Below are 12,672 nucleotides of genomic sequence, written 5' to 3'. Positions count from 1 at the left end.
AGCAGGTGGGAAATGATGACATGTAAGAGAAATTTTATTCAAAATTGCTTAGCTTTTTTATTTCTCTGGATCCTCATGAGGAGTAGGGATATCCCTCAGACATTTAAAACATCTTGATCTCTGCTGAATCTTGCTGCTGTTTCTTCTGGGAAATTAGGATAGAGAAATACAGCATCAAAGATGAAGTCCAAGTGGTTTTGCTCATCTTGGTGTTGTTGAGGTATGTCAGTGGGTTGAATTTTTGTTCATTTGTTCGGGGTTTTTTCATTTGGTTTTGGTGTTTTTCCAGTAAATACATAGGGAGAATTTAGGTTAAAGGTTTATTTCAGGTGAAAGCCAGAACAGTGGCAGAGAGGCATTTCAGATTTATGAATTGTCTTCATGCCTCAGCAAAAGAGGTTGACTCCTGATGAAAGATGCCCAAAACAAGTGAATGGGACAGAGATATTGTTAGAAAGTTTTGAAAGGTCTGTATATTCCAGTGAAGAGTGATAAACAGGAAAAGGATATTGCTTGGGTTTGGGTTTTTTTTAACTTCTGCACTTAGTTTAAGTGTAGCAGTATGGACATTCAGGAAAGGTCTGCTATGGAATCTGTCACCTAAAAAAACCAAAGCAACAAAACCCAACCAAGTCTCTATTGTTTTGAGACATTTTATTATAATTGCTATAAATGCCACAGTTTCTATATTTCTAGGAAGGATAGCTACCTTATAAACTGTTGCTATATTTTATAAGTGTGTGGCATATAAAAAATCAGCCCACACTTGGATGTGCTTTGAGCAGTGGGGGGAAAATAAGCATAATGCAAGGGAAAATATATCTTCCCGAAGTGATCAGAAATGTGAAAAGCTGTGGTCCAGATTACTCTGCATATCAGTCCCTTGGGTGCTGTCACACACTGTATGTGGAGACCCACTGCCAGTGTTTTCTGTGGTCTTGGTTATCATGTTGTTCCCTCTCAGCAGTTTGCAGTGTCTTAACCTCATTCCCTAATCCTTTGGAGGTGCTGCTTTCTCCATATATTTATTAAGATAACCTGCAGTGAACTGAGGAGTGGAAAGAGATAGATATTGGGTAGGAGAGCACTTAATTGGAGCTGAGATTTGGAGTAGTTGCTCTGTATTTCCATGTGTGTAACTGGAACACTGTGAGTTTATTAGTACTTTTTTTTTTTTTTAAAGGACAGCTATTTTTAAGGGCTTCTGTATTTCCATATGTTGTGGATTAAGCATTTGAAAAACAAGGTTACTTGTATTGAAATATTGAATATTACTTTATAACATTTTTTCTTTTTTCCTAGGATAACTGGACAGCTCTTATTTCAGCAGCTAAAGAAGGACATGCAGCTATTGTAGCAGAGCTGCTCAATTACAATGTCAGTTTGGAGCATCGGGATTTGGTATGTGTTGTCCTAGAGTAAAAATCAAATAGAAAAACAGTTTTGTGAATTGGAGATTTCCAATTCCATAAAATTAAGGAAAGATCTTTCCTTTTTACATTTTGTACTCATTGTGACTGAAATGGAAAAGAATATATAGTTAGATATTGTTTTTTACACTTGTAAAATGATTGCTTTAGTGTTAATAAAGGCATCTGGTTTACTAGGGCTGCTTTTCCCCCCTTAACTTGCTTTGGAAAAAAGCTAAACTGAAGAGCAGTTTGATTTTTGGGTGTGTTTTGTGTGGGTGAGATTTTCTTGCAGGAAGAGGGTTGGTTTGGGGTTTTTTTGTTGGGGTTTTTTTTTGGTAGTAGTGACTTTGTTTTTTTAAGTATTCTGGTAAAATAAAAGTTGTCTTTCCCAGAAGATACCTGTCCGTATTTACTTTTTCCCTGGGCAGCCGTGATTGTTCATACAGCAGTCCTTGTTTTCGTTCATCTTGCCAAATTTTTAAGTGGAAAAGTGGACGCTTCAGTCCAGCCCATCTAAAGAGTTACAAAAGCTGCTGACACCATTGTAAGGTTAGATGGCTCTGAAGAGCTGTAAACTGTCTCCATTGACAGAAGATGAAATTAGGTACCTGCAAGGACTAATTTTGTTCTGCTTAAGTTAGAGTGGGGAAAACCACTATGGGTGAGTTCAAGTGCTTTCTTTAATTTAAGTTCTGCTCTGTCTGAAGCCTGAAGCATCTTCACTAACCAAGATTTTTCATTTAACATTAAGCAGATTCACATGGCCCAAGTGCTTGATTTCTAGACCTCTGTCAGTCAGAGGGATCTTTCACATCTCCAAAAGTGTATTATAAAGAAATAAATAAAAATTGTGCTTACATTTATTGGAGGCATACTGTTATTTTAAAATTAAATTTGTTTACGTGACCTTTCAAATGCCTTAGGCAGTGAAACTTCATTGTCTCCTAGTTTACAAACTTAAATGAACACACCAGTGTAGTTTGAAATTAATTGCTCTTATCTCTGTTACAGAAATCAAAAGTAAACTTTTTGTATTAATTGAGTTGGATTCTAGACTTTGTTTTAAGATTGTGGTATGTTTCTTGGGCTTTCTTTTTAGTCTAGTGGTTGAATCTGTGTGCATTTGAAATCTGAATTCAGTATTCAGCAACATTAAGGACATGATGTTTTCCCAAGTTTTGCAGGAGCCTATTATTTATTCTACATAAATAGAATTACAACATTATGTGGTCAATCCTTATTATATTTTGGATTTGCAGAATAGTCTTAGGAGAAATACAAAATGGAATAAAAGTCATTAGTTAGATTTCTAAGTGTTTTTCAGTTTTTACATTTCTCTGACTTGTGCTTGCCAGGGAGGATGGACTGCCCTGATGTGGGCATCATACAAAGGCCGTACTGAAGTGGCTAAACTGCTGCTTGAGAAAGGAGCAAATCCAAACATCACAGGAATGGTAAGGTTTAGTCTTAAACGCCGCCACCTCCCAAGTGTTTGAAGTCCTGAACTATACACTCATCTTATTATCTTGATTAAACATTGTGCATTTTTTGCAGTATGACATTAATCACTGTACTTTATAAAGGGCTTGCTTTAATAATCTGTGTGATTGCCACTGGCTTTCTTATTAATTTTGAATTTTTTTAATTGAAGCAAATGGGTGTATGGCTCATACTAAGATTGAAATTATCAGGAGAGGAAATAATAGAAAAGATAACTAGTGTATCTAATGTTACTTGTTTAACAACTGTCATTTTTCTGCATCTTTAGAAGTTAATGGAGTAACTAATGTGTGCAATTTAGAAACCATAATTTGCTTTAATTGTTTCATAATAGTTTAGAATATATGAACATATACCACTCATGTTGAAGAAGAAAAAAACCCTAAGATTTTGAGATTTAGTTTATTTTATAAGTGTTTTCTACAAAAGCATAGGCACTGAACAAATTGTTTATACTGTCAGTTCTCTGGTGTTTGAGGCAGTGAACAATGAAGGAAGAACCCCACTGGCCAGAACAACCTTTGTGATGGTTGATTTTCTCTGGTTCACATATGCAGTGTCTGTGTGCATGGCACAACTCCTCTGCAGTCCTGATTGGTTAGGGATATTGCACAGCTGTCTGTTGCTTCCTTTCTGCCTTACAAATGTTCCTATTAAGATGACAGTGTGAATTTACAAACCTTGTTGTCGTGGGTTCGGTTTGTAACCGGGCGGAAACACCAATTTAGTGTAGTGGTTTGGTCCAAAATACTCATTACTGTTTATCTGCTGTGAGATAAGGATTAGGAGAAATGCAAAGCAGGCACCAAACTTGAAAGAATATAAAGAAGTTTATTGACAGACCTAAAAGAGGGGAAAAAAAATTATACCACCTTCAGAACTCTTCTCCTCCCCCCACCTTCCTCCCTTCTCCCACTGACAATGTGAAAAGACAACCCTTAAGATGTTCAGTCTGTTCACCACTTCCATAATAACCTTGTTCAGTCCATTTAGAAAGAGAAGTCTCTTCTTGCTTGTGCTATGAAAACATGATCACAACGAGACAGCCGCCCACTTCCAAATATTATTCAGTCCATTTAGGAAGAGGAGTCTCTCTGCCTGCATGTGAGTCCCTTCCCCCGACTTGCAGCTTTTCCCGCAACTGCTTTCGAGAGTCCACTCTTGAAGTTTTTTGGGGTACAATTTTAAGGTTGAGCCGTTCAGAAACAAAAACAGAGGCCCTTCTCCTTCCCTGGGAGCAAAGGGTCTTCATCATCTTCATCGTTAGGACTATCTCTGGGAGCATCTCTAGGAACTGAGGTTTTCTCCTTTCCCGTTTGGAGCAAAAGTCCTCATCTGGTTCATCTCTCCCTGTCCAAACGTCTCATGAAATTACAGCTGCGTCAGCATCTGCCTATCTCGGCGCAGGTGCTTTTGCTCACGAGTTGAACACTCCACCCCCCATATCTTCATGAAATTACAACAGGATACTCTGATATATCATAGCTTCACAACAGAATTTCAGCTTTAAGCATCTCCTCCCTCTCTTCCCTCAGGTTTTCAGCTCTTCACAGCAATAAAAGGGTTAATCTCACCTTGGCCTTGCAGCTTTGCAGCTGGAATGTTGAATTTTTCTTATCGCAGTGGAGAGGGGGGAGAGCCGAGCCGCTCCGGCTGCCCACGGCAAGGCAGTGGGGGGGTTCCACGGCTGGAACAGGTCCATCGGCTTCAGGATGGCCGTGGCCCGGCCCGGCCTGGCCCAAGCAGGGCCTGGCCGGGCCCGCTGGCCCCACACGGGGCCCGCAGCCACCTGTCCCAGCGCCGGAAACGAGAGAGAGCTTGGAGGGGGGAGTTTGCCTATTCTTAAATGTGGATCACAGAGGCGGTCACAACTTTAAGTGGCTTAGAGAATTGTCCATATTCAAACTGGCCAGCTGATAGGTTCTATCAGTTCCCAGAGGAAACTGTAAGCACCCCTTAGCAAGGACATCCCTTCCGGGACTATGCTTGCTAACCTATGACACTTGTTTAAAGAGTTATGAATCAAAACTGATTCAAAAGAGTGGACATCTTCCTAGATAGCATCTAGGCAATGTACTAGGTAACAAGTACTGATAATGTAGTTGGATTTATTTCTGTATATTCATTCTTCTATGGATTTAACTTCTCTTGAGACTTGTTTTGTTGATGTAAAATAATTAAAATATGTAAGACAATAATTATTTATTTGTTTTTTAATTCTAAGCAATACAGTGTTTATCCAATTATTTGGGCAGCAGGACGGGGCCACTCAGATATAGTCCATCTCTTACTGCAGCATGGAGCTAAAGTGAACTGCTCTGACAAAGTAAGCTATACCTATGTAACATTTAATTTCTGTAGTGTTTGATAAATTTCTTTTAAAAGGAAATCTTTGAGTTCTTGATTAGAAAAGCACTTGCTATTATATTTTGTCCATGAGATTAGAATTAGTATGCTAGAGTAAGTTGTTATTCTTGAAAGAGGTTTTTCCATAGTGTGCTCAAGATGTGAGCATATTTCTATTTTCTGAGCTATTGGAGACCTTGCTATGCTAGGTTGTATGGAAAAAGAATTCTTACAGCTGCCATCTAGAAAAGAAAAATTGAAGTGTCTTTTCAAATGCTTGTGTTAATTCACGAGACCAAATTATGTCTTTGTAAAAACTAAAGCAATAAAGTATGGGGTAAATGCTAGATTGTATGGGATACTAAATACAGAAAGCAGTATGATAAAATGTTGTGGATGTTTTTTCAGTATGGAACTACCCCACTGGTTTGGGCAGCAAGGAAAGGTCATTTGGAGTGTGTGAAATACCTGCTGCAGATGGGAGCTGATGTTGATCAAGAAGGAGCTGTAAGTAACTGTGCATTTTCCAGTGATAAGTACATCTGTGTGTCCTGCTTTTTTTTTTTTTTTAAATAATAAAAATACCAAGAAATACATGAAACAAGATGAAATGTTGGTGTTGGAGTGTATTGCTTTCCAGCTCTTTGCAGACTGCATGTGAGAGTTACTGAAATTTCTTTGTGCCTTTCAATAAAACTCTGATGTAGCTAGGGAGTTTTATTGACAGTGGACACACTGATATCTTAAGTGTAAATTTCAATGAACATAAATTAATTTAAGTAATTGTTATCTGAAGGTTAACACTATCAAAATTCATTCAGTATCCAAGCCTGATACATCAAATAGCTTATTCCTCAGTGCTATTTGAAAAGTAAATCAAATACAAAGCATCTCTTGAAAATAATAATGGTGACTGAACCTTTTCAGAAATTGAAATTTTTTCAGAAGTTTCAGCTGCATAATGTTTTTAAGTAAAAAAGATTACATTTAAATTGCTTGTCAAAAAAAAAATCCATTAAAAGTTAAGTGGAAAATTAGGAAAACTTTTGGTATTCATATGATTATTTCTGAAGTTTTTCAAAAATTCTCTTTGTGAACAGTATTGGCAGACCTGGGTGCTCTGACAATACTATGACAAGAAAATTATTTTATCGTATGTATGGCATTCAGGAGATGGAATAAACTGATCTGAACTATGCTTTTTGCATTTGAAGTGTTGTCTACTATTACTCTTAGTTTATGTCTTTGTTTTTAAAAAGCATGTTTTTTGGTGCACTTTAAAACACAAAACTGAAGTAGCATTTGAATGATTAAGAGCGTGATGTCAGTGAGTGGTCTCTTGTTATTTGAACTGCTGATATAATGATATATCCACTGTACAATAAAATCTGTTGGTTTTATTTAAAGAATTCTATGACTGCACTTATTGTAGCAGTAAAGGGTGGCTATACTGACTCCGTAAAAGAAATACTGAAAAGGAACCCAAATGTAAACCTGACAGATAAAGATGGAAATACAGCTTTGATGATTGCGTCAAAGGAGGGACATACTGAAATTGTGCAGGATCTTCTTGATGCTGGAACTTATGTGAACATTCCTGATAGAGTGAGTCAATTTTCATCATAATTGTCATTTTATATATAGATAATATATGTTTAAGTACCAGTGTATGTAGATCTGTAAATATGTGATTTTTCTTGCTTTCTAATTTTTCTGCCATCTAGGGGTATTTTTATGTATTGCTATTTTACAAGTATGTTAAGTGGTAAATACCACAGAAACTGCTCTTTTTCTTTGAGATTCTTGAATTGAGAACATAGGGCATTTGTCATATCTGTAACACAAGACTAGTACTGAGCTAATCTGTAGGTTTGGGGCAGGGTAGTACTATTAAAACTGTAAACCATGGATTCTACAAAAAAGAATATTTAATTCAGCATGTACCTTTATCTTTTACAATGTAACTTTTTACTAGAAAACTTGCATATATGAGAGGAAGACTTCAGCTCTGGGTTGAGATGTAAATGTGGCACTGTGTACCTGACCTAATGTAATGTGCATTACTCAGTAGAGATGTGACATGAGCAGTGCCCAGAGTGTGAATCTGCTTGCTGGCAGCTCAGGATTTTATTTGGTTGCTTATACAGGTGCTTTGGACTGTCTGCAGTGCCCTCTTGATAGTCAGGTGTTTCTGAAGTGTCAGAGACACTGCAGCCTTGAGGCTATAGTTGGTTAGATGCCTAAACATAGATGCCTCTATCAAGGTCAGTAACTTAGTTCAGAGTGGTAATAAGTTTTTGAGGCTGCATTCTGAATCCCTAAGTTGGATTGCTTGGGACTGCAGAGAATAGAGGAAAGCCTCCTAATATTTGCCTCTTAAATTTAAAAGGATTTTTGGATGCATTGTCCTGTATTTCAAGAGTCAGTGCATGTCTTAGATGGCAGTGTACTGAGCTACAGTGTTGCACGTAACAACAAATTTGACCTCAGGCACATATCAAAGCAAAACTTTAAAAATATTTAAGAAAATACATTGCAATCCTTCTTAGCACCTCTTCTGCCACAATGTTCTACAACAGTCTGCATTTCTGTGCTTTTAGGAAGGATAAACTACCTCTTTCACCACAGCTGACTGCATTCCAAAAATACACCTAACAATGAATACTCTTAGATTCAGATGCTAGAGTAGGTTTTGATAAAGAAAATTTCTTGGTTTGCAGCCAAGTATGTAATGACTGATTGATGGGACATTTCCTACTGCTGAGCTCTCTGAGCTCCACACCTGTGATTTTGCTATACTTTTATTTTTTTTTTCCTGTTTCATCATAGAAGGAGTACTAGGCAATTTCAGGAGTATAAGGTAATTTCTGAAATTCTGGCATGTACTTAAGTGTGTTAAAATCAGAAGCCTTGAGCACAACTGTAACTTTTATGTGTATACAACTCCATTTAACACACCAAAATATTTTTTCTTTTGATCTGAGATGAAATCAGTCTTTTGCTTTTTTCTTTATAACAGCATAGTGTATGTAAGCAAGATAGCAGTCAAATCTGCACAAAGGCATACATTTATTCGAAATTCTTGAAGAGCTTTTGTCAGCTGTGAAACGTCTCAAGGGGACACACAGTATTCCAAGGAGTTTATTAATATGACTGGTCTTCCTATGAATAGAAAACAACTGGGGTTTTTTCATATTTATTATTAATTTATGCTGAGTTCTTGTAGAATAGTGGTTTAATCTAGACCTGTTTCAGAGTGTTTGTTTTCCTGAACAATTTCATCTCTTTGAAAAAAAAAATGTTCAGAATTTTTTCTATTTTATACCCATTTTTTCAGAGATACAAAAAATAATTCTTTTTTTTTTTTTTTAATGAGTGGAGATTATTAATGTAAAATATGTATAGTGTATGTAATTCATTCTCTGTTGCACTTCTTTTTGCTAAATAATAATAATTCCTGTTCAATATTCTTTCACAATTTTTTTAGAGTGGAGATACAGTGTTGATTGGGGCTGTTAGAGGTGGTCACGTTGAAATTGTGAGGGCCCTGCTCCATAAATACGCTGACATAGATATCAGAGGTCAGGTAAGTAAATGTTAGACTTCTTCTTAAATAGGATGTGAACCTGAATGCCAAATGTTTATACTGTGTTCCTGAAAACAGCGCTTTAAAATTTGGTCTGTCTGCTCTGTAGGAAACTCAAATTCCATCAAACAGTAAAATACATCACATTGCTGGGCAGGTTTTAAGATATAAGGTGCATGTAATTATGATGGCTTGTTAAACACAGTTTTTTCAGTTAATTTGTATAATTGTTGAAAAGCAAAAGTTGTAAACTGCATTTACTTCATCTGCACTACTGAACAGATTTAAATAATGACATATTTTGAAGACAGTTAATACAATGATTTTAGTAATACTTTAAATATAATACCAATGAAATGTGATGCACCTGAGATTATATCTGTTGTCACAGTGGTTGTCACTGTGCTTGGTTGTTTCTTGTCTTCTTCACTAACTTTCTGTGTTGCTTTCTGTTAAACATTGTCAGTGATTTCCATGTTTTCTACCTACCCCTTCTTTCTTTTCTGTCCTTCGATTAAGGTTTTATTTTTACTCTTCCAGTGGAAGCTCTCTTACTCAGCATGGTACTTGTTTTTATTATTACATTCAACTTGTTTTCTTTTGCTTGAAGCTATTTAAATCACTCTGCTTTGTCGGCACACATGTTCTCCCAAGTTTGAACACAAAACTAACTAGGCAATGAGAGCTGCAAAGGGTCAGTGCCTGCTCCTGGTGCAGAGCCTCTCTGAGAAGCCAACAAGTTCTTATTTTTAAGTAAAAGTAGCATTTGGATCTCTTCCTCTAACCTGCCATTGGCAACCCGTGTGTCTGAGCTTTCTTGCTGACATAGGTCTGAAAAGCTGAAGCTTTTCAACATCTTGATGTGACTGAGGCAATACAGAAACAGCAAGAGAATGCAACCTCTTAGGTAGCAGGGAAGCTTGTGACTTCTGGCAGTGTGAGGTTGCCTGACTAGCAATTTGCAGTGGTTGATCTGTGGAATACTTCTGTGGCCTTACAGGAGGCACAGCAGGAGTCAGTACCATCAGAGGAAGGTTCTAGCTTTGCACTTCAGATCATAGTTTAGGACCAGCAGTATCAAAACTGGAGATGAGCACTACTTCCCTGCTGGGAGTAACTTCCCTGCTGTCTGGCATTGCAGCACCTGCCTGCCAGCCAGACCTGTTCTGGGGAGATGTGTTGACTGCCCAAATTCGTGATGTTTCAGAAAGATTGCTGAGCCTTGTCCAGCCTTCCAGCAGCGGTGTTCCTTGCTGATCATTCATTCTTATTAGCCAGCGGATACCTTCAGCAGATAAAATATGACTGTAGGGCTCTTGAGAGTGAGTGCCCAGGCAGGTGAGGGCTCAGGTGGTGTTTTCCTTAGCCCTTCTGGGAGGGGGAAGGACCCAGCTGGGACCACCTGGCAGACCTGTTCCTGGCTGTGTAGCTGATCTACAGCTCAGGCTGATGCCTTGGAAACCAGCTCACTGAAGGACAGAGACGATGAAACCCAAGTGATTGGAGAGGAAAGAAATCCTAGTGACCAGGCCTGTTAAACTGCTGAGGAAAGCTTTAAACTCCGTTTGCTGTGAAGCCTAAGAGTGGAAGAGAAAGAGCTGCAAATGAAAGAAGCAAGCAAGGTAGAAGTGCTAGGGGCACTTTGACATTGCTATGCTTAGAAGCAGGTGTGCATTCAGAGGCTTTTAATAAATGTCTCTACACAAATGTGCATCAAACAGAAAGAGTCAGTCACTAGGCTGCAAAGTGATTGCAGGTGTGAAGACTTTCTGGGATAGCACACATCAGTGGGGGGAAATAAGGATGACAGAAGCAGATTTGCAGCTATGAACCATCCCCCAGGTTTATTGATAAGGTACCTGGCTGTTCAGCATTCTGGTTTTTTGTGTTGACTTTCTTGTCCGTCTGCTTTTACAGCTTTCCAGCTTGCAGGGCTTCTGAAAAAAAAAGTTGTTTTATTTCATTAGGTAATTTCTGTATTTGAGTTAGAACTGAATACTTACATGTAGTTTTGGAAGCTTTTTCAAGAAAGGTTCAGTCTGCTTGGATTGCTAAAGCTGTTAATATATTTCACAAAGGTTTCCAAAATAGATTCATATTCCCTAGCCAGGTTTGCATCCTCCCCCCTAAATTCTACTGTTGTGCCAGTTAGGTTTGCTGACCTTTCCCTTTGCCTTGAGTTGTGCTAAAAATTGCTGTGTTATATGCTGTTTTCAATATATAGTGGTTGTACTTTACATGCAGTTTTTGAAATTAATCCAGCTGAATGAAAACACTGTTAATGTTTAATACTCTTCTTTTTTAGGATAATAAAACTGCTTTATATTGGGCAGTTGAGAAAGGAAATGCTACAATGGTGAGGGATATCTTGCAATGCAATCCTGATACTGAGACGTGTACTAAGGTAACAATTAGAATTTTAATTGAATTGCTTTTTTTAATATCTGTTCTTTTCTCAACTCCTATGTGATGTGGAGATCATACTAAATTCAGTTTTTGTGAACTGTTGGTACCTTGCACACTGTTAAAAAAAAAATTCTGAAATGAGGATTCTCAGCAATAGTAATGTTCCCTTGTTGATAAATATGATTTGCTATTAAATCCTTGGTAGCAGGGAACATTTGGATTCTTTATCTCAGCATCACTGACATGACCAGCAGTAAGGAGTAAAGAGCAGGTGCTGCTGGAAACTGAGGAAAGAGGTTTCTGATATGACTTCAGGCCTGTGCAGCAGTAAGGAAAAAAAAAGAGGAAGTAGTTGGCACAGCATTGAAGTCTCTTCGAATATCTTGTATTATATCTGAATTTTGTCTTTCTCTATTTGACACTGTTACTGACAGAAGTGTATTTTGTTCTTTGATTACAATCAATCTAGAAAACTGGGTCTGGGATACTTTTTCACAAACATAGATGCTAAAGTATTGCTACTTACACAGTAGCATGTTTAATTAAGATCATCTTAAAAGTTTTGAATTTATTTTCTTTCCCAAACTATTTTTTTCATGGTTTTGGGTATACAGAGATCTTTATATTAGTCCTACAATTTCATTTTAGGATGGAGAAACACCGCTTATAAAGGCAACCAAGATGAGAAATATTGAAATAGTAGAGCTTCTTCTGGATAAAGGAGCTAAGGTCTCTGCTGTAGACAAGGTAAAGAGCATTGTTTGTTTACTTCACTATATTTAATCATTTTAGTTTTGCAGCAGGATTTTTGCAGCTAATACAGAGAGTTTCCCATATGCTTAATAATTAAATAGACCATAATACTTATGTGCTTAGTCTCCCATATGTTTAATAATTAAATAGTTGAGAATACTTAAGTGTAAATTTGTTTCCACCATTAATATATTGTTGGGTTTTGTTTTGTTTTGTATTAGGGTGCTCTTAGTAACTTGAAAAAAAAATCCAGGTGAGAAATAAAAATTTCATGGATAAGACAACTAATTCTTAATACACTTGAAGAAGAGTATAGAGAATGGTTGTTATTTGTCACTAATGTTAGTTTTTGATTATTAGACATTAAATTAAAGGATGCCAAGGACAAATAAACTGGTTATTGCTGTCTTCTTATGCATTACCTACTTTGACCACAAATCTTTTAAATATAGGAACATTTATGTGATGCTTTTTTAATATCTTACTAATTTATTTAGGGCAAGTAAGTAATAATGTTGATTTGATGCAATAAGAAAGCTTTTACTGGGATGTTTTTTTGAGAAGTCTGAGCAGACATTGAAACAATTCTAACAAGCAGTGTCTCTTGTTCCAAACAAGTCTCTTGAGTTTGCCAGTAGACATTTGTTTTTACATCGAGACTACAGTTTC

At 37.2% G+C, this 12,672-nt stretch overlaps 1 protein-coding gene across 4 annotated transcripts in view; it reads left to right on the top strand.

The window, feature by feature from the left end:
- Nucleotides 1-12,672, top strand: part of KIDINS220 (kinase D interacting substrate 220) — a 77,414-nt gene that overhangs the window by 11,976 nt on the left and 52,766 nt on the right. For all 4 annotated transcript variants that reach the window (XM_039567838.1, XM_039567842.1, XM_039567841.1 and 1 more), the window contains 8 exons: nucleotides 1,303-1,401; nucleotides 2,768-2,866; nucleotides 5,137-5,238; nucleotides 5,667-5,765; nucleotides 6,666-6,863; nucleotides 8,746-8,844; nucleotides 11,150-11,248; nucleotides 11,899-11,997. In XM_039567838.1, coding sequence (XP_039423772.1) covers nucleotides 1,303-1,401; nucleotides 2,768-2,866; nucleotides 5,137-5,238; nucleotides 5,667-5,765; nucleotides 6,666-6,863; nucleotides 8,746-8,844; nucleotides 11,150-11,248; nucleotides 11,899-11,997 — 894 coding nt within the window. The remainder of the gene's footprint in view (nucleotides 1-1,302; nucleotides 1,402-2,767; nucleotides 2,867-5,136; nucleotides 5,239-5,666; nucleotides 5,766-6,665; nucleotides 6,864-8,745; nucleotides 8,845-11,149; nucleotides 11,249-11,898; nucleotides 11,998-12,672) is intronic.

The sequence above is a fragment of the Corvus cornix genome, chromosome 3 (assembly GCF_000738735.6).
Source record: "Corvus cornix cornix isolate S_Up_H32 chromosome 3, ASM73873v5, whole genome shotgun sequence".
Lineage (NCBI taxonomy): Eukaryota > Metazoa > Chordata > Aves > Passeriformes > Corvidae > Corvus > Corvus cornix.
This window is presented reverse-complemented; position numbering and strand designations above follow the sequence as displayed.